General features: G+C 35.3%; 1 protein-coding gene across 7 annotated transcripts in view; it reads left to right on the top strand.

The window, feature by feature from the left end:
* The window catches only part of HLTF (helicase like transcription factor), an 87,772-nt gene extending 66,486 nt beyond the window's left edge, over positions 1-21,286 (top strand). For 3 of the 7 annotated variants that reach the window (XM_057498990.1, XM_036896363.2, XM_036896360.2), the window contains 11 exons: positions 2,216-2,359; positions 3,237-3,375; positions 3,900-4,035; positions 5,489-5,668; positions 10,840-10,964; positions 11,428-11,618; positions 12,901-13,026; positions 13,345-13,457; positions 13,772-13,952; positions 16,863-16,943; positions 19,040-21,286. In XM_057498990.1, the coding sequence (XP_057354973.1) occupies positions 2,216-2,359; positions 3,237-3,375; positions 3,900-4,035; positions 5,489-5,668; positions 10,840-10,964; positions 11,428-11,618; positions 12,901-13,026; positions 13,345-13,457; positions 13,772-13,952; positions 16,863-16,943; positions 19,040-19,192 (1,569 nt within the window). In that variant the 3' untranslated portion in view covers positions 19,193-21,286. The remainder of the gene's footprint in view (positions 1-2,215; positions 2,360-3,236; positions 3,376-3,899; positions 4,036-5,488; positions 5,669-10,839; positions 10,965-11,427; positions 11,619-12,900; positions 13,027-13,344; positions 13,458-13,771; positions 13,953-16,862; positions 16,944-19,039) is intronic. The other 4 variants (XM_036896365.2, XM_036896364.2, XM_036896361.2 and 1 more) reach the window with 3 other exon arrangements.
* Positions 21,287-24,461: the final 3,175 nt, after the last annotated feature.

Here is a 24,461-nt window from a genome sequence, read left to right as displayed (position 1 = left end):
TGTTATGAATCATATTCTGTACTCTTTGTCTCTCCCTTGTGTGACATCTTTGTAGCCTTAGGAATACTTCCATCTATAGGAGTCCCTCCAAAATGCACTGTAGAGGTGGTTTGTGGAAGGTAAATTCTCTCAACTTCTGCTTATCTGAAAATTATTTAATCCCTCCTTCAAATTTAAATGATAACCTTGCCAGGTAGAGTATTCTTGGTTCAAGGTCCTTCTGCTTCACTGAATTAAATATATCATGCCACTCCCTTCTGGCCTGTAAGGTTTCTGCTGAGAAGTCTGATGATAGCCTGATGAGTTTTCCTTTGTATGTGATCTTTTCTCTCTCTAGGTGCTTTTAGAAGTCTGCCTTTATCTTTGATCTTTGACATTTTAATTATTATATGTCTTGATGTTGTCTTCCTTGGGTCCCTTGTGTTGGGAGATCTGTGTACCTCCATGGCTTGAAAGACTATCTCTTTCCCCAGATTGGGGAAGTTTTCAGCAATTACCTCCTCAATGACACTTTCTATCCCGTTTTCCTCTTCTTCTTCTGGTACCCCTATAATGCAAATACTGTTCTGTTTGTATTGGTCACACAGTTCTTTCAATATTCTTTCATTCTTAAAGATTCTTTTTTTCTCTCTGTGCCTTGGCTTCTTTGTATTCCTCTTCTCTAATTTCTGTTCCATTTACCATCTCTTCTACTACATTTAATCTGCTTTTAAATCCCTCCAGTGTATGTTTCATTTCAGATATGGGATTTCTTAATGATTGACTCTCCGACTTAAATTCGTTTCTGAGTTCTTGAATATTTTTCTGTACCTCCATAAGCATGTTTATAATTTTTATTTTGAACTCTCTTTCAGGCAGATTGGTGTGTTCCGTTCCATTTGGCCCTTTTTCTGGGGTTTGTGTGATTTTTGTCTGAACCATGTTCTTTTTGACATTTCATATTTCTGTGTGGTGCCCCGTAGTGCCCAGAAGCTCCAGTCTCTGGAGCTGCTCAGCCCCTAGAGTGAGGGTGGTGGTCGTAGAGGAATGTAGCTGGTGCCTGGAGGGAGGAAAGATTTGTTTCCTGATTCCTGTCTGTGGTGCCTATCTGCTTACACCTGGGCTGAGCACACAGGTGTAAGCTTCTGTGCTTTGCGTCTCTAGCTGTTGTAGGCAGGGCCTCCCTCTGGCTGGCCTGATGCCAGCACAGTGACTGCTGGTTTGCAAACCGATGCTAGTAGGCTAGGAGGAAGGCACAGCAGAGAGGGGTGCCTCAGAGTTGAGTAGGCAGCCAGGGGGATGGGGCGCCTGAAGCTCCTCAAAGTTCTCAAGCAGCTGAGCAGAGTGTGCCCAGACAACCTTGTCCAGCTCTCCCCTCCCACCGCAGCAAGCTCCGCCCCTTCAGCAGCCCTCTCGCTGCTAGGAAGCCTCTCAGACGGCCTGCCTTTCCTCTGACACAGAGTGATCCAGTGTGGATCCTCTCCTCCACAAACGGCTGGAATCTCAGTCTCTCACGCACTCAGCCTGTCCAGAGCACCACACAATGTAGGTTTCTGCTCCCAAAGCAGTTCTCCAGGGCTAGGTGTTCAGCAGTCCCCAGCTTCCACCCCTCCCCCTGCTCCGTTTCTCTTCCTCCCGCCCGTGAGCTGGGGTGGGGGAAGGGCTTGGGTCCCACCGGATTAAGGCTTTCCTACTTTTACCGTTTTGTGAGGTCTGCTCTGTTCATGAGGTCTGTATGCAGTCTGGTTCAGCCTTCTTTCTTGTTGATGTTTTAGGATTAGTTGTATCAATTAACTACATTTTTATAGTATTTGTGGTTTTGGGGGGAGTTCTCCATCTCACCTCTCATGTTGCCATCTCGACTCTCCCCTGCACATTTTGATCAAATGGGAAGTGCTTGCTTCTAAAAATCTTTTTTTGTTAAAATACTAAATTTTTAAAAAACTAAGTACTGTTTTTAAAGAATCTTGGTTGTCTTTTCCTCTTAAAAATGAAGTGGCTTGTTCATATTGGTAGGGCCAGACACAATTTATATAAACTTAATTATTGTGTATATGTCAGTTTTCCTGACAAAATAATAATTAGTACTGTTATTATCATTGTTCTTTTAGTTTAGATTTTTATATAATTTGAGTAGTTTGTGACACTATTGCCTGGACAGTGCTTTTTATACATACATACATTAAGCCTGACACTAATCTGCTTATTATTCAAGATATTTCTAATTTTCTTCTAGGACCAGTTTGGGCAACATATAAAATCAGATGTGCACTTGAACTTTTATGTGTATTATGGTCCTGATCGTATTAGAGACCCAACCTTGCTTTCAAAACAGGATATTGTTTTGACAACATACAATATTTTAACTCATGATTATGGAGTAAGTATGGTTATACTCAGATTTTCAAAAGGTGAATTTGAGAAATATGCTTCAAGATTACTAAAGTGTTCTAAAATTCAGGCTTTATACCTTTTTTTTCTTTATAAGTACTTAAGAATATATAGGAAGTTTTTTACTGTTTTGCAAGAGTGGGTTGGACTTCATTTAGATACTTAGGAATATTTTCCATTTAGAACAGTTGAAGTTAAAATCTTAAATTTGAGTTATAATTAAGCACATATAACAATGTATAAGTGATTTGTTTTTTTAATGTTCTAGAATTTTGTTTTCTATCACAGTGATTTGATTAATGACCATCTCAGTTTAAAAATAAGCTTTCTTGTAGCTGAAATTCCTGAGTTTCCTAATTCATTTAAAAGTCTAATTGTTGTTTGCCTATATAATTCCAGTTCTTTTAAGTTAAAATGTTTTTCAAAAATACCTATTGTCAAAATTTCAGTCTTTTGGTAAGAACCTTTACAAAAAAGAAAGTATGTTCAAATAATTCTTATAACTGACAGTTTCTGTGTTTTTTTTAAATATGTGTTTTAATCTGAAGCAGAATAACAGTGTATTGAACCAAGGTCTCAGCAGAGAGGTAGACTACTCGGTTTGAATACTAGCTTTGCCACTTCCTAGCTGTAATACTTTGAGCAACATACTTTTCACCTTGGTGCTTCAATTTTCTCATCTGTGAAATAAAAGTAATAATAAGGTTTCATAAGCTTGTGAACATTCAATAACTTAATGTATTAAGTACCACTTAAAGCAGTATCTACCGCATAGTGTTGATATTAAAAAGTAATAACAACTCATTTATCAAATTACATGAAGTACTATTACTTTCCTTTGTTATTAATCATGTGAAACATTTCAGACTAAAGGTGATAGTCCATTACATAGCATAAGGTGGCTAAGAGTGATCCTGGATGAAGGACATGCCATAAGGAATCCAAATGCTCAGCAGACAAAAGCTGTACTTGATTTAGAAGCAGAAAGAAGATGGGTATTGACAGGTAATTATTTTAAAAATTTATTTACAAGTATGTATCATTAAGTTACTTAGGTAACTTTGTGAACTTCAAGTGGATATAAAGTCTGCCCCAAAATTAATCATAGAAACAATTTAATTAAAACACTTGTTAGACCCTTTAATCCTCCAATCAGAATCTTGATTGGAGTCTGCTACTCATGACACCTGGACTATAAAATGGAAGAGATTATAAACTCAGATTATTGTTTTCCTTCTTGCTAGTGCTGCTATGAAAATCAAATAAGCAAATGTTTCTAAGTAGAAAGTTGGATTTACTTAATCTGTGGTCTTTTTCTTTGTCAGTATGGCAAATGTGAGAATTAAAAATTAAACCCAAACTGTATTTTGACATTGTACATCTATTTAACAGGGTATTATCATCATAAGTTGATAGTGGGTATGCATAGTACAGAGTGCCCCTTTTCCACTATTGTCTTCTCTGGACCAGATGGATTTTCTGATAGCATACTCTGGCTATAGAACTATAACCATTTCCTGTTGTTTTAGGTACTCCAATTCAGAATTCTTTAAAGGACTTGTGGTCCCTTCTTTCCTTTTTAAAACTTAAACCATTTCTTGATAGAGAATGGTGGCATAGAACAATACAACGTCCTGTCACAATGGGAGATGAAGGAGGACTTAGGTAAGAAATTTTGTGACAGCTGGTTATTATTAGTTACAAATAACTGTTAGTGGCATGAACCATTTCCACTGTCATTACTATTCTAACTTGACTGTTGCTTTCCTCTTAAAGTGTTTACAGCGTAATGCCACTGACTCTCAGAACCTAGTGTTTCTTGTTTGGGGAGACAAAGATTTCCAACTACCACTCAAACATAGCCCCTTCTTCCCTTCATTCACTCAGACTGAAAGGAAAGGCAGAGTGTTAACGGTCTTTTTTGTGTTGCTTTTACACTCTGAAACTACTGTTAGTAGATGAATTAGTGACAGGAAAAATTACATGCTCTGAGCATCCAGTATACACTAAATTTTCATAAATTATCCTGTATAGCATTTTACAGTCGTAATCGAATGAATGATGTTATGTACAGCATCAGCAAGAGTTTTATGAGTTTTATCTTAATGGAGACAGATAAAAGTTGAGAACATAAATAAAATTTAACTTGTTGACAGTCATTTTGCAAGGTACTAGGTTAATGTGGTTTAAGTTTTTTTGTCTAGAGTAGTGGTTTTCAAAAGCTTTGGAATACATTAGTTTGTGAAATCGTTATAAAAATGGCAAGTAACATAAAAGGAAATAGAGTAGACAATTTAAAAATAGAGTACATCACACATACGTATTGTTTTGTGAAATGTTGGTTTCTGTTACATGTGTATGTGTGTGTATATTTGCTGGATGGAGTAAAATGCATTTCTTACTGTGGACTATAGTTAGAAAGGTTCAAAAGCCACTAACCTAGTGTGCAGTACCATCTTCTTGATGCCTTAGAACCAACTATTTAAATTCCAATTTAAAAAATTGTATTTATAATACAGTGTTAGGAAAAACCTTTTCTTAGAGATTGACAATGCCTCGTAGTTTTCTGATATTCAGAAGGTACTGTAAATGTTGTGGAACTCAGAAGGCATTTCTTTTCGGAATTGTCACATCACATCTTTTGATTTTTTGGTAGTCATTACTTTATAAAAATTACTCATTTATTATTGAAAATTTTGACAATCTTACTCAAATTTATATTTTATGGTATTTAGTATTATGCCTTGTACTTAATAGGTGCTTATTAAGAATTTGCGTGTTGACTATTGAGTGATGTAGTTGACGGAATTGAAGAATAAAAAGGTTAGTGATTAGAATTAAAATGGGGAGAAGCTCAAGAAAAGTAAGTAAAGGATAAAAGAAAATTAAATTGACAGGTATTGAATTGAGGGCACATTTCAATGTATTTGTTGATATAATTTACCATTTATAGAATATGTCTGTGATTATCAAATTGGATAAAACTTGAAATAAGGTTTTATTTTCCTTTCCTTAAAAAAAAAGCTTTACTAAGGTTATAAGTGTTCTTTTTTGTTCATACTGAATCAACTTACATAGATATAAAAAGTTACATAATTATCTGTTTTATTTTGACTAGGCGTTTACAGTCCCTAATTAAAAATATCACACTTAGAAGAACAAAGACAAGCAAAATTAAAGGAAAACCTGTTTTGGAGTTGCCAGAACGTAAAGTATTTATTCAGCATATTACACTTTCAGATGAAGAGAGAAAGATCTATCAGTCTGTGAAAAATGAAGGCAGAGCTACAATTGGAAGGTATGGAGAAAGAAAGCCATATTAGAAAATAATTTTTTTTCTCTACTTCCTATTTAACTGAATAGCAGTTTTTAGCTATGTTAGCAACAATGTCTGAAGTATATTGAAAGATAATTTGCTTCGTTTTTAAAATTTTTATGAATTAATAGTTGAATGAAATAATATTATAATCTACCAGATAAGTAATTCTGTAAGTTAGGCAAAAATTTTAAGTTTTCATGAAAGGGCAAGGTCTGAATTGCTAGTCTTCTGACTGCAATTGCCTACTTGTGTTCCTAGCTCTGTGTCATGGGAATAGATAAAAACATGAGAGAAGAATATATATAGAGAGAGAGAAAATACACCTATTAAGGGCCAAAACCTTAGGAAATGTCCACATTTAAGAAATAGGTAAGTAAAGAGAAGCTACTGTCAGAAAGCCCATCAAGGGAGAAGTATGAAGAAAGTAAAGAAAGTTGTCAGATTCCGAGAAAAAAACCAGCATAGTCAAGAAAGAGTGAATGGTCAGTAATATCACATATTGTAGAGACTTAGAAGAGCCAGTTTGGTGATTCAGAGGTTACTGGTATAAACTCAGAAGAGTTTCACCAGCATAATGAGGTATATAGTGAATTGTAGGAATAGGGAGATTGCAAAGAAATAGCTATAGCGTTAGACCCTTGTTCATGAAGTTTGTCTTTTGAAAGGAAGGAAAAAGTGAGACTGGTTGTTGAATCAGTTTGTTTTTGATAGTTTTGTTTGGGTAGCCACCTTGAGAAAAAAGAGAACGTGGGAGAGACTAGAGATATGAGAATACAGCAAATTGGTGGAAGAAGATAAAGCCTAGTGTGAGGATAAATAACATTAAGCGTATGATTAGTGAAATAGGAGACAAGGGTATCTACAGAGTAAGCTGAGGAAGTTAGACTGGATTTGCAGCCACTGTAAACAACGTTTTTAAGCGTAGAGAGGCTTCATGTTTTATTTGATATATGTAGAAGATAAGTCAATGTAGTCATATTGACTTATTACATCAGTATATTTCAGCAACATGGAAATCTGGGAATAGGAGCCAATGAAGTTATATTAAAAGGATTGGGGGTTGGTAGGTGAGACATTCTAGTCCAAGCAAGAGCATGTTTGACAAGAATGCCCATAAGAACCAGAATGAGTAGGAATCAAATGAAGGCAGAGCACGGCTAAGTAAATAAGAGAATCTTCAGCACATAGGATCTTTAGTGAGGTTCAAAGCAGGTTCAATAGAAATTAGACATTTGGAGAAATAATTGTTCTAAGCACGAGATTTCAGAGTTCAAAATCTTATAATGGTGATTGAAGTTCCTTCATATACTTTTAACCAAAATTTATTGAATGCCTGTATGCCAGGCAGTGTTAGACACATTGGGATACAGCAACATAAAATAGACAGTAATGTCTAGTCTGCCCTCAAGGAGTTGATATTTCAGTGGGAGGAAACAGACAACTTGAAAAATTAAATTTCATGGAAAAATAAAAAAGAGAAAGAGGATAGGGAATACTGAAGCTGTTTTAATAAGGTGTTCAGGGAAAACCTCACTGAGAAGGTGAAAATATGTGAAAAAATGATCTAAAGGAGATTGGGGTTGGTGGGCATTTCAGGCAGAGGGAACAGCAAGTGTTAAGGCTCTGACTTGGAAGCATACCTGGTGAGCTTGAAGAGCAACAAAAAGGTAAGTATGGCTGGATAATTTGAGCAAGATGGAAAATAGTGATGTCAAACTGCAGTTGGGGTGGATGACAGTTATGTAAAGCATTGTGGCATATTTCAAGGACTTTTGCTTTTACTTTTTATGAGATTAAAAACCTTTGAAAGGTTTTGAGCTAAGAGAGTAACAATCTTATTTCTATGTTAAAAGGATCACTGGCTGCTGTTAAGACTTAGATTGTAGGAATAACTGTAAATAGGGAGAACAGTGGCAATAAAATAAGATAATGGGTTTCACTACAGGACTAGTGATGAGGGGGTGAGAAATGGCCAGATTCTGTTATATTTTGAAGGTAGAATTAACAGAGCTTGCTGATTGATATGGTATGGGTTGTGAGAGAAAGGAATTAAAGGTAACTCCACAGTTTTTCACATGAGTGACTTAGAAGTACCAAAATAACCATTTGCAGAAATAGATGTAAGGGAATAACAGAATTTTTTCAGGGAGATCAGAAGCTCAGTTTTGGACAATTGTGTAATGACTCTGAGATTTCCAAGTGAAGATGTGTAGTCAGTTAGATATGAGATTGGAGTTCATGGGAATGTTCTTGGTTTAATACATAAATGTGAAAGTCACCTGTGTGTATGTAGATGGTAATTAAAGCCATGAGACTGGATGAGATCACCAAGAGAGGGAGTGAGAGATGAGGACGGGAGTGACTGGTGAGGTAAGAGGAGGCTTCTACTCCATTCTCTGGCACTCACAAGAATCATCTTAAACTAAAATGCTGATTACCAGTTTAAGAATGACCATGCCAGGGAATAATAGACTGTAAAGGTTATTCTGTTTGAAGAGGTTGAAAGAGAGTAACTTTTTTGTTTGTTTCTTTGTTTCTTTGTTTTTATTTATGTTTACTAGGCTCTCCCCTACCCCAAGACCCCCCCAAAACCCCATTACAGTCACTGTCCATCAGCATAGTAAGATATTGTAGAATCACTACTTGTCTTCTCTGTGTTGCAAAGCCCTCCCCTTTCCCCCACCCCCCATATTATACATGCTAATCATAATACCCCCTTTCTTCTTCCCCGCCCTTATCCCTCCTTACCCTCCCATTCTCCCCAGTCGAAAGAGAGTAACTTTATTGAAAATATGTTGTCAGAAAAGAAACATTACTTTAAGTGTGTCCTTTTTAATAGGTAATACCTTTCCTAACATTTACTGGAGGTTATGCATTCATCTGAGTGCTTTATTAATTCACAGTCTTATTAATACAATGATTATCCATTTTACACATGAAGAATCTGAGGCAGAGAGCAGTTAGTTAACTTACACTACTATGTCACATAGGTGGTGAATGTCAGCTGGTTCAAATTGAAAGTTTGGTTCTAGAGTTTGTAAGTTTTAGCTTTATATTGTATTGCTGTTCTTTGCATTCTTGAATATTTAGATTTGTTGATGTAATACTACTATTACTACTAATAATGGAACAGCAGATATATATACGTATGTATTTGTTACCATAGTACAGACACTATTCTAAATGCTGTCCATGTATTAACTCTTTAAATACAGTAGTGCAGTGAGGTGTGTATATTACCATGCCTCTGTTTCAGCTGAGGAAAGAAACCAGTCCAAGGTTTCATAATTATATTGGCAGAGCCAGGTTTTGAACTCAGTCTAGCTTTAGAAGCTGTGCTTTTAATCATTAGGCTGCATTTTTTCTATTGCCTTAACACTTAATATCAGATTAACTTAGTATATAACTTTTGGATAACCCATTCTTCCTTCAGAACCTGTATTGTCATTATTATGTATTTTATATCAAGAATTTCTGTGGGAAACAGTGATTTCATTTTATTTTTTTTCTTTAAAGCCCAGCAGTTGGACTAGTACCTCTTTATGTTGATTTTGTCTGGAACATGTGGATGTGGTACCATTTACATCTGAAGATTCCAGGATTTTTTTAAAATCCCCTTTCTGAAAAGTTTTCCATAAATTTTGTTTTCTATTCATTATTTTCTATGTATGTTGTTGTTTTCCATAAATACCATTTTATTCTAATTCTTTACGTCTTTCTGTTACTTATCTCTATCTTGTTTCCCACATTCTTTCTATGTTTTTATCAGTAGCTTGTCTCTTTCATGCTGCTTTAAATGTGGCTTTCATTCTCTGGTGGTTCATTTTCTCTTTCACACTCTTGAGCAAATACTAGTTCATCTCTCATCTGTTTTGCCATACCTTTTCAAAGCTCTTTGTGCTTTAAGCTATTTGTTTTGTTTTGTTTTACAAGGAATTATTTTACTGAGTGCTATTAAATCATGGCAGTGTCTTTTGCTCATAATTTATATTTTTGTATGGCATCATTTTTCTGGTGACCTTTCCACTGCCATTTGTTCCCTCCCTTGTTCTTTGTTGATTATTTCTTCCTGTGCCTTATTTACCTCAGTAACCAGAGTACCTGACACAAAACCTAAAAGCAGGTATTACAAAAATATAGATGGAATGCCTTGAGGGAAAACCAACACCTCTCATGCACAAAAAACAAAAACAGGGTAGATGGCTGATAGCCTGAACTTCCCTGGACAAGTTTCACACCAAGAAGTAGGGAAGGCAAGCTGAATAAGGAAACACATGGACCTACTGTATTTTCAGAAAAGACTATCAGCATAACATTCCATATTGTAAGGAGCTCTAAAACTTCTGATCTCTTTGCATGAGCACAAGTAAAACCTGAAAGAACTCACATGTAACCCTCAGTTATAATTAAATAGAGGTTATTTCCTGCTGGTCTGGGACACAGCAATGATCTCTCCCCCTTCATTATGAACCTCTATTTCTTATATTTGAATGTCTTGAGTTCTTTTTGGACTGGCTATTTGCAGGAGGTTCATATTTTACTGAATATGAAGGGGGAGAGATCATTGCTGTGTCCCAGACCAGCAGGAAATAACCTCTATTTAATTATAACTGAGGGTTACATGTGAGTTCTTTCAGGTTTTACTTGTGCTCATGCAAAGAGATCAGAAGTTTTAGAGCTCCTTACAATATGGAATGTTATGCTGATAGTCTTTTCTGAAAATACAGTAGGTCCATGTGTTTCCTTATTCAGCTTGCCTTCCCTACTTCTTGGTGTGAAACTTGTCCAGGGAAGTTCAGGCTATCAGCCATCTACCCTGTTTTTGTTTTTTGTGCATGAGAGGTGTTGGTTTTACCTCAAGGCATTCCATCTGTATTGAAGAATTGGGCTCTGGCAGGTCTGTTTGAGATCTGTAGTCATTCCTCTCAGTATCTTCCTATCCAACTTTTACTGCTGTTGGCAACCATTTCTCATATATTTTGCTCTATTATTACAAATACCTCCTAGTTTCATTAGAGTTTGCTTTTCTGTTTTCCATTCTTGTTTTGAAGTGATTTCCAGAGAACAAGAGAACAGTGTCATTTTTAGTCCACTGTTTTAGAATTTGCAATATTGTGTAAAGGTCTTCATAGTATTTGTTTTTCCTCTAGGTATTTTAATGAAGGGACTGTCCTTGCACACTATGCAGATGTCCTGGGCCTTTTACTTAGATTGCGGCAGATTTGTTGTCATACTCACCTTCTTACAAACGCAGTGTCTTCCAGTGGTCCCTCAGGTAAGTAAGTGGGATTGGTTTACACCATTATATTTGTTAGAGATATTTAAATCAGAGTAGTTTTTCATATGGCTTAAGTTTAATTATTTGTCAAATGGACACTTTTTAATATAGAACTCAATTGGGAATATACCCAGTAGTCTCTTACTAATGAAATGCAATATTAAAGGTGGTCCTTCCTGATTTCCAGTGAAAGACTCTCAGACAGAAGTTCACATTGGATCTGCCTTTCATTCCATGGTAGTACGTGCAGATTGTTATAATGATCCTTCTGTGTAAGGTATATTATGTGGATTGTCTACTATTGTAGCTTCTGTATTTTTCTTAAAATTTCAAAATTGAACTATATCTTTTGCTATGATAGAAAAAGACTAAAGACTACCCAAGAACACCTTTTCCTGTATTAAGGAAGATTAACTTGTCTAGTCATATTACAAATCTTGCTCTGAAATTAATTTTTCAGCCTTTTCTCTAGGAAATGATACACCTGAAGAACTACGAAAAAAGTTAATAAGAAAGATGAAATTAATTCTGAGCTCAGGTTCCGATGAAGAATGTGCAATTTGCTTGGATTCTTTAACGGTTCCTGTCATAACACATTGTGCACATGTCTTCTGCAAACCCTGTATTTGTCAAGTCATTCAGAATGAGCAGGTTAGTTTTATGTGTGATACAGTTTTGATGGAGTGGTTTATCAGTTTTGAGTTTAATGAAAACCCAAGTCTTAACAGGCTATAAAGAGTTTTGCACCTGGATTTACTAGTGTACCTTTTATGGTTAATTATATCAGTGTTGTAATAGTTGATATAGTTCTTAAAATCAAGCACATTTAACAGAGACATAATTCAGACAATTTTGGAGGCATACTCAGTCAACATGCTAGTTTTACTAATTAAGATCACAGGGATAATGGGAGATACAAAGGTAATTCTAAATTTTCTATAGAAATAGGAAGTTAATTTTTACAATACATACTTATTTATCTCTAGTATATCTAAAATATGAAAATTGTTAATGAGATACTTGACATGCTTTTTTTTTAGGTTTAAGTGTTCAAAATTTGATGGTATACGCACATAGCACATCTCAGTGGGCTCTGCCATATTTCAAGAGCTTAATTGCCACATTGTATTGGCTGTTGTATTGGATAAGGCAGGTCTGGATTCTTGTTTTTGGTAGAATTTTTTGAAGTGGAATAATACTTTAAGCAGTCCCTCAGCTGAGGTACACTTTTTAAAACCATTTTTATTGATACATAATATAAATATGGAAAAAAAATGCATAAGACATGATTGTATAGCTTAATGAATTTATGAAGTAAACATATCCATGTATCTATTACCCAGGTCTCCTTGTGCACCCTCTCAATTATTTGCCATCTCTTTCCTCCCTAAAGGCAACACCACTATACTGGTTTTAACTTAAGAATTTTTTTTATTGTAATCGTATTTGGAATGATTTTAGAGATAATCTTCATTTATTAGTATGTCTTGGTACAAATGGACACAACAGATACTGATTTGAAAATGAGCTTGGTAGGATTTAACAGATGTGGACTGGCTTTCTAAACCATTAAGAAGAAAATTTTTTTTTCCAAAAAATAGTTCTAACTAGTGTTCTGTATTATAGTTAGGTTTAAGAAACTTACAGTTTCTTGTCTGCAAATGATATGCATTGTTTCAAGCTCTTGCTGCTAATCAAGGTCACAAACATTTTTGCACTCTTTTTTGCCCATCTTACTTTAGAACAGAACATTTATACCTGCCTGGAATTCAGCATGTACAGATTTATCTCAAATGGATGAATCTAATGAAAGGCCTAATAAAATGCTAGCTATTAAGGGTATATAGACTTTAACATGCCTTTTTAAAATTTTAGGCAGATTTATATTTCTCTTCCTTTGATAAGTGTCACTCATAATGTGTTTCTTATATAGCCACATGCTAAATGCCCTTTATGCAGAAATGATATACATGGAGACAATTTATTAGAATGTCCTCCAGAAGAATTGGCATGTGACACTGAGAAAAAGTCTAATATGGAATGGACATCTAGTTCGAAGGTAATATATAAATATTTGAGTATTTTTTTTACATTTATATAAGGATACCATGTATAAAAATAATGATTCTTTTAATCTTGTCATTTGAACATTATACTCTGTTGGTAGTTACTGGTTTTTTATTTTTAGCGGTGAATTTGAGAAGAAAGAAAAGGCTCAGATTATGATAGCATTCTGACAGCTATCTTAATTTTTAAGGAGATTAGTGGTCTTGCATTTTAGGAAAATAACATCACAGGACTTCTCCATAATAAAAACATTTTAGATTTATTTTGCCAATTCAAAATGTAATCTAATGGATATCCTTATTTTTCTCAGATTAATGCCTTAATGCATGCATTGATTGACTTAAGAAAGAAGAACCCCAACATAAAAAGTTTAGTTGTTTCTCAGTTTACAACGTTCCTGTCTTTAATAGAAACACCACTCAGGTAAGTTTCAACAGTATTTCTCACTTTGAGTAAAAGGATTTTACATAAATGTTTTGATTTGAATAGCAAAAAAAAATTGTTTTACCAGTTTTATTCATTTCATTTTTTAAAAATAACATTGAGTCAAAATTAAGAATATTTTCTGGGAGCATTTTAGGAGTAGACCCTTAATTTTTTTTTAAAAAGTTGACTGCAAAGCCTGACATATTAGTAGATGGTTAGTAAATATCTGTCAGAATGAATGAGTGAAGAATTGGTTTGAATGAAGAGATTTTTAATTATTCAATATATTTGTCTCTTGTTTCTTCTGTTAGAGCTTCTGGATTTGTATTTACTCGTTTGGATGGTTCTATGGCCCAAAGGAAAAGAGTTGAATCAATTCAGTGTTTTCAAAACACAGAAGCAGGATCACCAACTATAATGCTTCTATCCTTAAAAGCAGGTGGAGTTGGTTTGAATCTTTCTGCAGCTTCTCGTGTGTTTTTAATGGATCCAGTGAGTAGTTCTTTAGAGTCTTTGGTTTGCTGTTACTTCTTTTAAAAATGTAAAAAGCAATAATTATTTGGTAAATACCTTCATGGTTATAATTGTGAAAATTCTTAGGCAAACTTGAGAAATAGATAATAACCTAGTAAACACATATGGAGGGCTTTCTCTTAAGTGCTTTACATATGAAATTCTCATAACATCCCTGTGAGTTAGATCTTGTTATATTATCCCTATTTTACAAGTGAGGAAACAAGCAGAGAAAAGTGAAATAACTTGCCGAAAGTCACACAACAATAACATACAAACCAGAATCAGAGTCCCTCTTCTTAATTTCTGTGCTGTGGTTTTCTTCTCTTCTAAATACAGAGTAAGTTTCCATTAACTGTAATGCTTTAGGGTAGTGCTTTCATTTGGTCCACAAATAATGAGGTCCTGCTGTGTATCAGCAAGTTTTGCAGGTACTGGGAATTGGGCTATAAACAAGCTAGACAAAGTAGGCCATTGTGATACCAATGGTCTCAAGCTTTAATGTACTAAGAATTAGGTAAAATGCGATTTCTAACCTCTGTCCTCAGAGATTTAGGAGTTTCTGGATGAGACTCAGGAAGCTGCATTTTATACAGACTAAAGGTGAATCAGGTGCCAGGTGGTCCAGCATCACAATTTTAGAAATGGGTACCAGTAATGGAATGTTTTTGGTTAATTTTAGTGTCTGATACAGTGTAGTCACTTGTGGTTGTGTGGTACAGGCCTAGCAATGAATGGGAGCTAAAGTTTACTCTGAACTTCACTCACCAAACTGTATAATGAGTTAGAGCTCGTGCACACAGGAAAACCTTTTTCTGATTGCACAAAGGGTCCATTTAGGTTGGAGGAATTCTGGAATAATCATTTAATTTGTACTGGATAGTCTTTGGGCTTGAGGCAAACCTGTTACTTCTGTGCATTCACAGATTTAAGATTTGTGGTTTTAGCTTATTGCCTGAAACTCAGAAAAATTCATAACAGAAAGAAATTTTACTGAGAAGGTATTCTGGTTAGGATATGTAGTTGATTCATGTACTTGTTAACAAGGCTTTTTTCCTTCCCGGAGAGTAACCTTCCCAGTAAGATTATAACCAGAGCCATATTTAGTCATTCATGGGTTTCACATTAATGTCAAGGATGGCAGCGGTCTGTTATATTTTCTTTCTTTAGTTTCTATGGATGAAGTTTTAAATCTTTTTAAATATTTTATGTTTAACATAAAAAATATTCATGGTAACTGCAGATTAAGTCGCATGTTAACTAACTGGATGAGGGTGGTTTTTGAAACAAATTCCCAGATTATTATTCTTTGGTTATAGTCTTAGTAAGGAAGAGTTCATTAATATCAGAGTAAATAGTGTTATAAAGTTGATCAGAGACTAAAACTCTTTAGCAGTTAAGTTTTAAAAACTTGTAGAATGTTGTAGCAGTTTCATAGTAAGTTGACTGCTTTTCATTGACCATTTCAAGCTTTCTGATGTTTCTAACTTTAAAATGAAAGCCAGGTCCCAGAAAAATAAGATTTGGGCTTAATCAAAAAAATGTACTTATGAAAATCTTACCTTTTTATGTAGTGTTGTATAAAAGTTAAGGTGTGTTTTGAAGTTCCATTACAAAAATTCGATAAAGGTACTTTCTGCTTCTGTCACTACATAGGAAAATCGGAGCTGCCAGGTTATTATCATGAGATACATTTGAATCCTGGTAGTCATAGTAGATGTATGTTGCCAATTTACCATAACGTTCCCAGACAAATACAGGCAATAGAAATAAATACTTTACTCAGACTTTTAGCTAATGGTTTCAGAATGTGTCCAATTGTGAAATACAAAATATCCACAAAATATGTCAGTTTTAGAAATTCATAAGTATGTCCTTAAATCTAACTTCTATGCCAAAAAATAACCCAAAACTCAAATTACAGTAAGTTAATAGTAAAATTTCTTTTATCTCTAAATTTCAAGGGGACTTGCAAACTTTCAAGGGAAAGAAGTCACTGTAGCCTAAGTGTATATCATACTATAAACTTGTCATCTACATATGCATGTATGATGTTGTTTTCATGTGGTCCTTTGCTGTATAAATGTACCTTTTCCCCAGACACCCTGTTTTCAGCATAAAGAATCATCTCATATTTAAAATTTAACAGTCCTTACCCTGACAGTCATATTATTTCAAAACTACTCCTCTTTCTAGACTGAAGAAATATCTTTTTGCTTATTCTTCCCTTTTCATTGTTTTATTCTTCACCTTCAAACAGTCCCTGTGATAATGCCTATGTTAATTAGCTAATGTTACCTTTCTAGTTCAGTTTGCAGTCAAACTGGTTTCAAATATAGATTTTAAAAAAATGCATCACTGAAGTCTTAAGTGATTTTTAGGTCTTTTGATTACTCCTGAAATCTTTGTACTTTTATTTAATGAACGGAGGAAAGTGAAGAACCAAAGACCAATAAAAGGGTAGAAAACTTTTTCATAAATGGACTCAATTATGTCTTTTCTGATGTAAAGTAAGTCATTTAAGAGGATGTGTGGATGTATAAACTTTTCCCCTGTTAAGCAAACATAGATTGACTTTGAAGATTGGGGTGGTGGTGGTGGAGATGTTGATTAATCAACAGTCACTTGTACTGTGTGTGCTTTCTATGTATTAGTCCCTGTATTAGATATTAGAAATAGTGGTGCGAATTGGGTGGGACAGGGCGGATACTTCTGTCATAGTGGTTGCGGTGTTGGGGTAGGTAGATTTTTTTTTTTCCCAGAGAATTTATAATATCACTATCTGAATTCAGTCAGTAAAAGGTGAATGAATCATTCTGAAATGAAAAGACTTATATGCAGAATACTCATAGATCAGGGTGGTAATCAAGTGATTCATGTTCTTCCTAGGCCTGGAATCCAGCTGCTGAAGATCAGTGCTTTGACAGATGCCATAGACTTGGCCAGAAGCAAGAAGTTATCATCACAAAAGTGAGTTTTAAGCTATCCATTTTAAAATTAGGTCGATGAGATTTTTTAAATTATACAAACGATGATTATTATAAAAGAAATAGAATAATGCAGAGTGAAATATGGCAACCACCTTCTCTCTAGAGGGAACCACTCTTAGTAGTTAAGCATCTGATACTCAGAATCCCATTCTCTATGTTTACATACATTCATATATATGTATACCTATCTCCTTTTAAGATTTCTTTTAAGGTGGATGGGATCATACTTTATTCTACAGTGTAGATTTCTCCCCCGACCTTAACAGTATATAGGACACTAAATACATTTATATTAAACCTATTTTTTTGACCATAGTAAAATACACATAATATTTACCATTTTAACTAAGTGTACAGTGGTATTAAGTACATTAACGTTGTGCGATCATCACAGCCATCTATCTCTAGAACTTTTTCATCTCAAACAAACTGTCTACCCACTGAACAATAACTCACCATTCTTACCCCTCCAGCTCCTGGCAACCACTCTTCTACTTATTCTCTATTAATTAGACTACTCTACAAACCCATTCTTTTTAACATCTCCATATAGATACATCATAATTTAACCAGGCCCAATGTTTTGCTAATGAACAGTGCTACAAATGAGCACTACTTGTATCTTTGTGTATATATACAAATATTTCTTCAGGATAGGTTAAGAAAATGAGAATTCTAGATTTAGAACTCTTCTTAGATAACTGACAAGTTATTTAAAAAGGCTTTATGATGTATGAGAATGATGTAAATTTATGCTTATGTAATGGTAAAAAAGTGCCCTTCTAATTTGCATTTACCTAAGACCTTGAGCAAATTTCATAATATATTTTTCTGTGAATTGCTTGTTTTTATATTTTTTTACTTTAAAATGTTTTGTTAGGTTTACTGGAAATGTTTTATTTCCAGGTTCTTGTATATCTTTGAACTTTGTGTTTTTGTCATAAAAAATTAAAAATTTTTATTACTTAAAACACATCAGTCTTTTAGTATCTTTTGGATTTTAGGGTCTTTAAAACAGGCTTTATCTTTAAATTTAAAAAATGAGTCTCCTATATTTACTTATGATTCTTTTGAAGTATTTTGTTTTTTGTTTATAATTCATGATATAGTTCTAACTTTATTCTTTTTTCAAATGAAGAATCACTTTTTGTACAAGTCCATCCATTTTCTTTACTGACTTGAACTTTGAATTTAGGTCACCATATTCCATTTAAGAACTCTTGTTTGGGGTTTATTGAATTTAATTTGAGGACTGTCTTCTTTACAAATGAGTGTTTTCATACAGAAACTTAGTATCTCTTTTTACTTATTTGGGTCTTTATTTCAGTAAAGTTTTATAATACAACTTCAGATATTACAGTAACTGGGACTTCTTATATAATATTGAATAGTAGTAGTTATTCTTGCTGGTTCTTTTAAAACACAGTAACTGTATTTTACCTTAAGTGTGTTGTTCTTGGTAAGGTTCTAGTAGGTACCCTTAATTTATATCTAGGTTAATGAGGATTTTTTTAATCAAAGTTTTTATTAGGAGTAAATGTTTTGTCAAATGCTTCTTAAGCATCTGTTAAGATTATCACCTTTTTTTCCTCTTTAATTTTTTAATGTTATGAATTTATACCAGATAAGTGATCATTCTTGAATTTCTGGGACAATCTCAGGTGGCTTTTAAAATATAATGGCTAAATTAATTTTGCTAATATTCCAGTTACAGCGTTGCCTAAAATTCACTCTTTTTGCTGATGCTTGTATCTTATGATGAAGTTATGTGATAGAACTTATGTCCTTATGGCCATATTCTTTATACAAGAAAACTGTATTGAGTGAAAAGGGAAAGCAATGCTTATCTTTAGTTAATCATGTTCTAAATATTCTGTGAATTGAGAAAAAAGAGACAGCCAATATCTAATGGATTACTGGCCATTTTTGAAAGCTAAATAACATTGACAGCTACATAATACTGTGGAAGCAGATTCCTTTATAATTGATTGACATTTGCATCATCTCAAGTTATTTTTTTCAAGAATTTAAGTATTGGCCTAAAAAGTATTGTGACCTTTTTTTTTCTTTTTCAAGTTTATTGTGAAGGATTCTGTTGAAGAAAATATGCTGAAAATACAAAACACAAAGAGAGAACTTGCAGCAGGAGCCTTTGGAACTAAGAAAACAAATGCTAATGAGAATAAACAAGCTAAAATTAATGAAATCAGAACTTTAATTGATTTATAATATGTGGGATTTTGGTAAGGTCAGTTTGATCAGATATATACAAAAGTTTTGGAAATGAGAAAAATACAGTTTTAGAAATGAGACCTAGAGAGTATGTCTTCTTAAAGGGGCATATCATTTTATATTAGTGAGGAAGTATTACTGATACATAATCTCTTCTATATATAAACTTATTTTTAACAATATTTCAAATAGCAATAAGTTCTGTTATATACTGTGGCCTAAAATAATTTTTGAGGAAAAAGAAGTTACTTTGTTGTTCAGCTTTTCATAGTATCTATGCTGAGTATTTTCATAAATCTTCAAGTACTCAGCTTTTTCATATTTCAAGTAAGGTCAAACCTTTTATACTTTTGACCAAATGAAAGAGTTATTTTCTATGTTGGACACATTGGTTATTCACCAAAGCCTCCCATTTTTGATGTAATAGATTCAGGGTCCTTGTAAACAATTAATATACACAGACTGAGAGATTGATTTTATTGGGCTTTCAAAAAGCATATTTGCATTCCAGAACCAAACTTTAAATTAGAGACCAAAGTCCAGGTTAGCAAGTTACTTGTAATTTTTTTTTAAGTAATTTCATTGAGATAATTCATCTAAGTGACCTGCAATTTTATGTTCATGAAAAAAATTAGGGACTGTGTTACAGCACTATTTCTCTCTCCATTTCAGTCAGGTGGTACTATTATTCACTGTTTAAATGTAACTGGATGTGTTTGTATGTAAATACAGTCTATGGGGGGTGAGAGAGAACCAGTTCTACCCAGTTTGATTTGAATAAATTATGGAATTGCTGAATAGATATTTCTATATATAATTTTTATTTATGCAGCTTTTTTTTTTGAAATAACTTTATAATAATTTTTATAATTCAGAAGACTACTAAATGTGAGAGGCGTGATATCTGGATGGAAGTTGGGCTGGATGACCTCCAAAATCGCTTCAACTTTTAAAGACATCTTAATCCAGAATGGAAAAATTTCTTTGTTACTGTGTTTAGAATCAGAATTTGATTTTGGAACTTCAGTAATTCATCCTTACATTTATCTCTAGAATTAGCCATCTTTCTTACTTTTTTGTTAATAATCAAACTTACAATAATTGCCACAACATTCTAAATGACTCTTTGAGTCACATTTAAAACAAATAAGCTATAAATCTAGCAGTCAGGTTAGGTACACAGTGTTTTTTCCTTAAGGGAAACTTTTTTTAGTCCAAAGAGATTAATTACTGTAACATGAGAAGCTTCATGTTTGATGATACAGACTTGAGAACACCTTATATTTTACTCACGGTGTTATAAGTTGCTTGACTGAAAGGTAAGAGGAATTTGGAGGTAGTGTTGTGTTCTAGGGCACCCATCTAAGGTATGTGCTAAATCTGTCAATAGCTAAATTCTCTCTTCCCTGTGCCCTGTCTCTGGCTCCAAGGAAACAGTGGATTAGACAGTCTTTCTAGTCCCTTTTTTCTTTGTCAGCAGGTAAGGAGGAAGGGCGATCAGGCATTCTTGCTTGGGTAAGAGTGGAGTAATATGTTGGGGTTGGTCCACTAGCATTAGGAGCAATAGGGAGTTCTTTACTTTGTAGGACTATCATTACACAGAAAGAAAGCAGGTTGATCCAGATCTCATAAAGTAGTGTGTGGATTCTCTATCTGCCAACATTCCAGTGAGATTCAGAATAGAGTTTTCAGCAAAAAGAAAAACCCCAAAACCCACAACCAGTCTACTTTTCTCACAAAGGCAAAGCCGTGCAAACTCAGAGAGGACTGCTTGCTTCTTTACCCATTTACAAGCTTTTGTTTTTTTAAACAGTCATGATAAATTTGGCAAGTTGTTTAAAAAATACCTTTGTTTATGTACAGTTCTACTAAATGTTGTTAAATAAAAATCACATTTCATCCTAAGAAAATATGTAAACCACTGGAATGAGAAGTTTGCATTATGCTATGCTGTTAGTTCTGTCTCATTATGTAGAGTAGCTTTAGAAATATCTTTAAGACATTGTATTCCCACTTGTGGTTCATGCTGAATTTTGTGCTTCAAAACTGTATTTTGTTTTAAATTTAAAATCAATAAAATTTTCAAACATGTATTTGCTTCCTCTGTGCCATAATTTGACTTTTCTTCATAAAGATTTAATCTTTCATAAATCTCACTGAAAGGGTATTTCGCCGCGACCCTCCTTACCCAGGACGACTCAGAGACACTGGCCCATGCAAGAGATTTTATTATCTGAAGGAGAGAGTGGCTGCCCCAGAGGTGGGTGGGGAGGGGGAGAGAGAGCAGGGAGAGCAGAGGGACAGAGAGAGACAGCAGAGAGAGACAGAGAGCAGCGAGAAAGACAGACAGACAGGGCAGCAGCGTGGAGAGCAGCGAGAGCGACAGACACAGAGAGGGCAGCAGCGTGGTGCCTTTTATTGTGGATCCTCTCGGCCTGCTGCTTTGGGGGAGGGTCGGGATGTTTAGAGATAAGGCGGGGTAAGCCCAGGCATAATTCTCACCAGCTTATGTGCTTGGGACCATGGGGCAAATGGAGGATAAATTACTATATTCTTACATTCCTCCCTTTCCTGTTTTATAAGTGGTAGAGGATTTGGGAAGGGGTGCAGGTCAGTCTTCAGTAACTGCATCCTGCTGATTAGGGGCGATGAAGTTCATTTTTATATTGATGGGGGGCGGTCCTCAGGTGAGCCCTTGGTCTGCAGTGGCGATGGCATTTTCCAGGTTCAATAAGGATCATCGTCTTTGGAGAGGGGTTGGTAATCCTGTAATATATGCTGGTTAAAGGTCTGGCTAGAAATTTTTTGCATTTGGGCTGATTGCTATATTTACATAGGGTGGCTGAATTAATAGCATTTCTTGGGACATGTGTAGGCAGAAAAGCAACCTGTAGGGCAAAGGTGCAATTGATGGTGCAATTTTTTGGACAGTCTGAAAAAGAAAGGGCTGGCATTGGGAAGATAGGTCTGGTGAGAGAGTAAGTGTTGAGACCAGGGTTAATAATCCTGAAGCATCACACATGGCGGTTGTAAGGGAGGCCTTAGGACTCTGTGCTGCCAGAAACTTCTTCAGTGATGAGTGGAAGCGGAGATGAGCAGCGCAAAATGCGGAGAGTAAGAGGTCCCCGTCAGGGTGGAGTAGGAACCTGGGGGAGATTTGGTGGGAGGGGATTAAACTGAGACAAATGGCTTAAGGTGGGAGTTGTGGGGAAGACCCTGGAGTTTAACTGCAGTTGGCGTGGAAAGGATTACTGTGTATGGTCTTTGCCATTTGGGGGTTAGGGATGGTGTTGCTTGGTGTGTGGAATGGGCATGGTTTGGAGAAGTTTTTTTCTGTCTATGTTAATGGCCTTGTAGTGCGGGGAGAGCTGAACTCCCAGGTATGTGACCTAACTGGCAGACAGCTGAATTTTGGAGGGTGAAAATCGATAGCTGTGTTCTGAGAGAAAGTTTAAAAGAATAGTATCCTGTTGAGACGTTTGTAGGGAGGGACTGCACGGAAGGAGATCATCTACACATTGAAGGCGGGTGGAGCTCGAGAGAGTAAGGGATCTGAGGTCTTGTGTTAGAGCCTGTCCAAAAAGGTGGGGACTATCCCTAAAGCCTTGGGGAAGGACTTGTTAAGTGGTCTCTGAATATTAAAAATTAACTTAACATAAGGAATTTCCTGCCTTGATTTTTCTCTGGGATACTGGAGTCTTGGTCTGGGAGCATATCAAAAGGCTGCCTGCTCAGCTCCCAAGGTGGGCTGAGGTATTGTCTATTTGCTAAAGAATCCTGCCTTTTACTATGCCATCTACAGCTGGGTCTGCATGCTTAGTTGCTCAGTTTGCAAAATTACCTCCTCAGATCTGAAGGAGGAAAGACAGCACATAGGCCTGGGCCTTTTAGTACGCTAATGTGAATCTGAATCTTACACATGATTACAAATGATTAGCATAATAAAACATGTGCTACTCTTCTTTATCTGGGGAACATTAACTGATCTCACTGAAGAATGATTCTAGAGCTTAATGTTCAACATAGTTTTAGTAGGGGGGATTCCTAGCATGAAGTTTTACATTGCTCTGACTGCAAATATCCTGCCTTGCTTTCTCCAGAGGCTCTCACCTTATTCTGTCTAAGCCTATGGTCCCTGTCTCATTCACCCCTCTTCAGTTAGAGACTCTAGCTGCTGCTAGGGAAAAGGGGCGATGGCCGCTGTGGCTGCTTCATGCTGAGAGGGGGCGCAGTAAAGGGTGCAGCTAGGTCTCCATCACTGGTCAGTTGAGAGGGCCTTGGAAGGTTGGCACTTCTATTCTGGGTTTCATTTCTATTATTATTTGCAGTTTTATGGCTTTTAGGCAAGATAGAACAAATTGTTATTAGGTTAAGTAGCAACATCTGGAGTTGGATTTTCCATTCTGGAAGGACAAACTTGACAAGATTAAGAATGCATGGCTGAATATGAGAACTAGAAATATGAAGAGTCTAATTGAGAATCATAGCCAGGTATCATGGGGAAACTAGAATGTTGGATCGAGGTTACATCTCAATGACTAGTATTAGGATTTAGTATAGATAAGACAGCATTATTGAAACAATACTTTTCTCTAAAATCACCCTCATTTTTATTAGAAGTATCCGGATTAAGAAAATAATTAACAGTTGGTTTATTTGCATAAGTGCAGCAAGAAGAGTAATTGATTACATGGGATCTTTTAAATGTGCTTTGCTGGAACTTTTTGCAAGGAATTTCAGATTGAATTTTTAAGGGCTTCTTGAGGCCAGAAAGCCAAGCCAGACTTGCCATGAGCTTGTGCCTGCAGTACCTGTAGATTTGGGTGAATTCCTCTCTTCCTGAGGTTCCTGAACCTGCCAGGAAGTGACCTTCTTTACTCACCTGGAAAGGCTGCTGGGAACCCTGTAAGCAAGGTACCAGGCCAGTTCTTCTAAGGGGCTTTGTTGGCTTTATAAAGTCAATCTTAGTTCCTTAAAGGTGTCGGTTCATATCTGAGTTTGACTTGATGTTCCAGTCAAAGCCTTGGTAATAAAAACAGTGTTTTTAATTGGTCCTCTTACAAGGAAAGCAGATTCTTATTGAACTTATGCAAATAAACATACTGCCATGAAATATAAAAATAGTCACTGAGTTTTTAAATTCTGGAGGGATCAGGTAGAGAGAAAGATAAAGTTTCAATTCTGCTTATAAGGACAGTCATTTACTAAACTGTTGTCAGCTTAAGAGAAAAAGCTTAAAACACTTTATCAACAACATTTGAAACAA

Source organism: Manis pentadactyla, chromosome 1, assembly GCF_030020395.1.
Source record: "Manis pentadactyla isolate mManPen7 chromosome 1, mManPen7.hap1, whole genome shotgun sequence".
NCBI classification, from domain to species: domain Eukaryota; kingdom Metazoa; phylum Chordata; class Mammalia; order Pholidota; family Manidae; genus Manis; species Manis pentadactyla.
The sequence above is the reverse complement of the archived record's forward strand: the minus strand, read 5'-3'. Positions and strand labels throughout refer to the sequence as shown.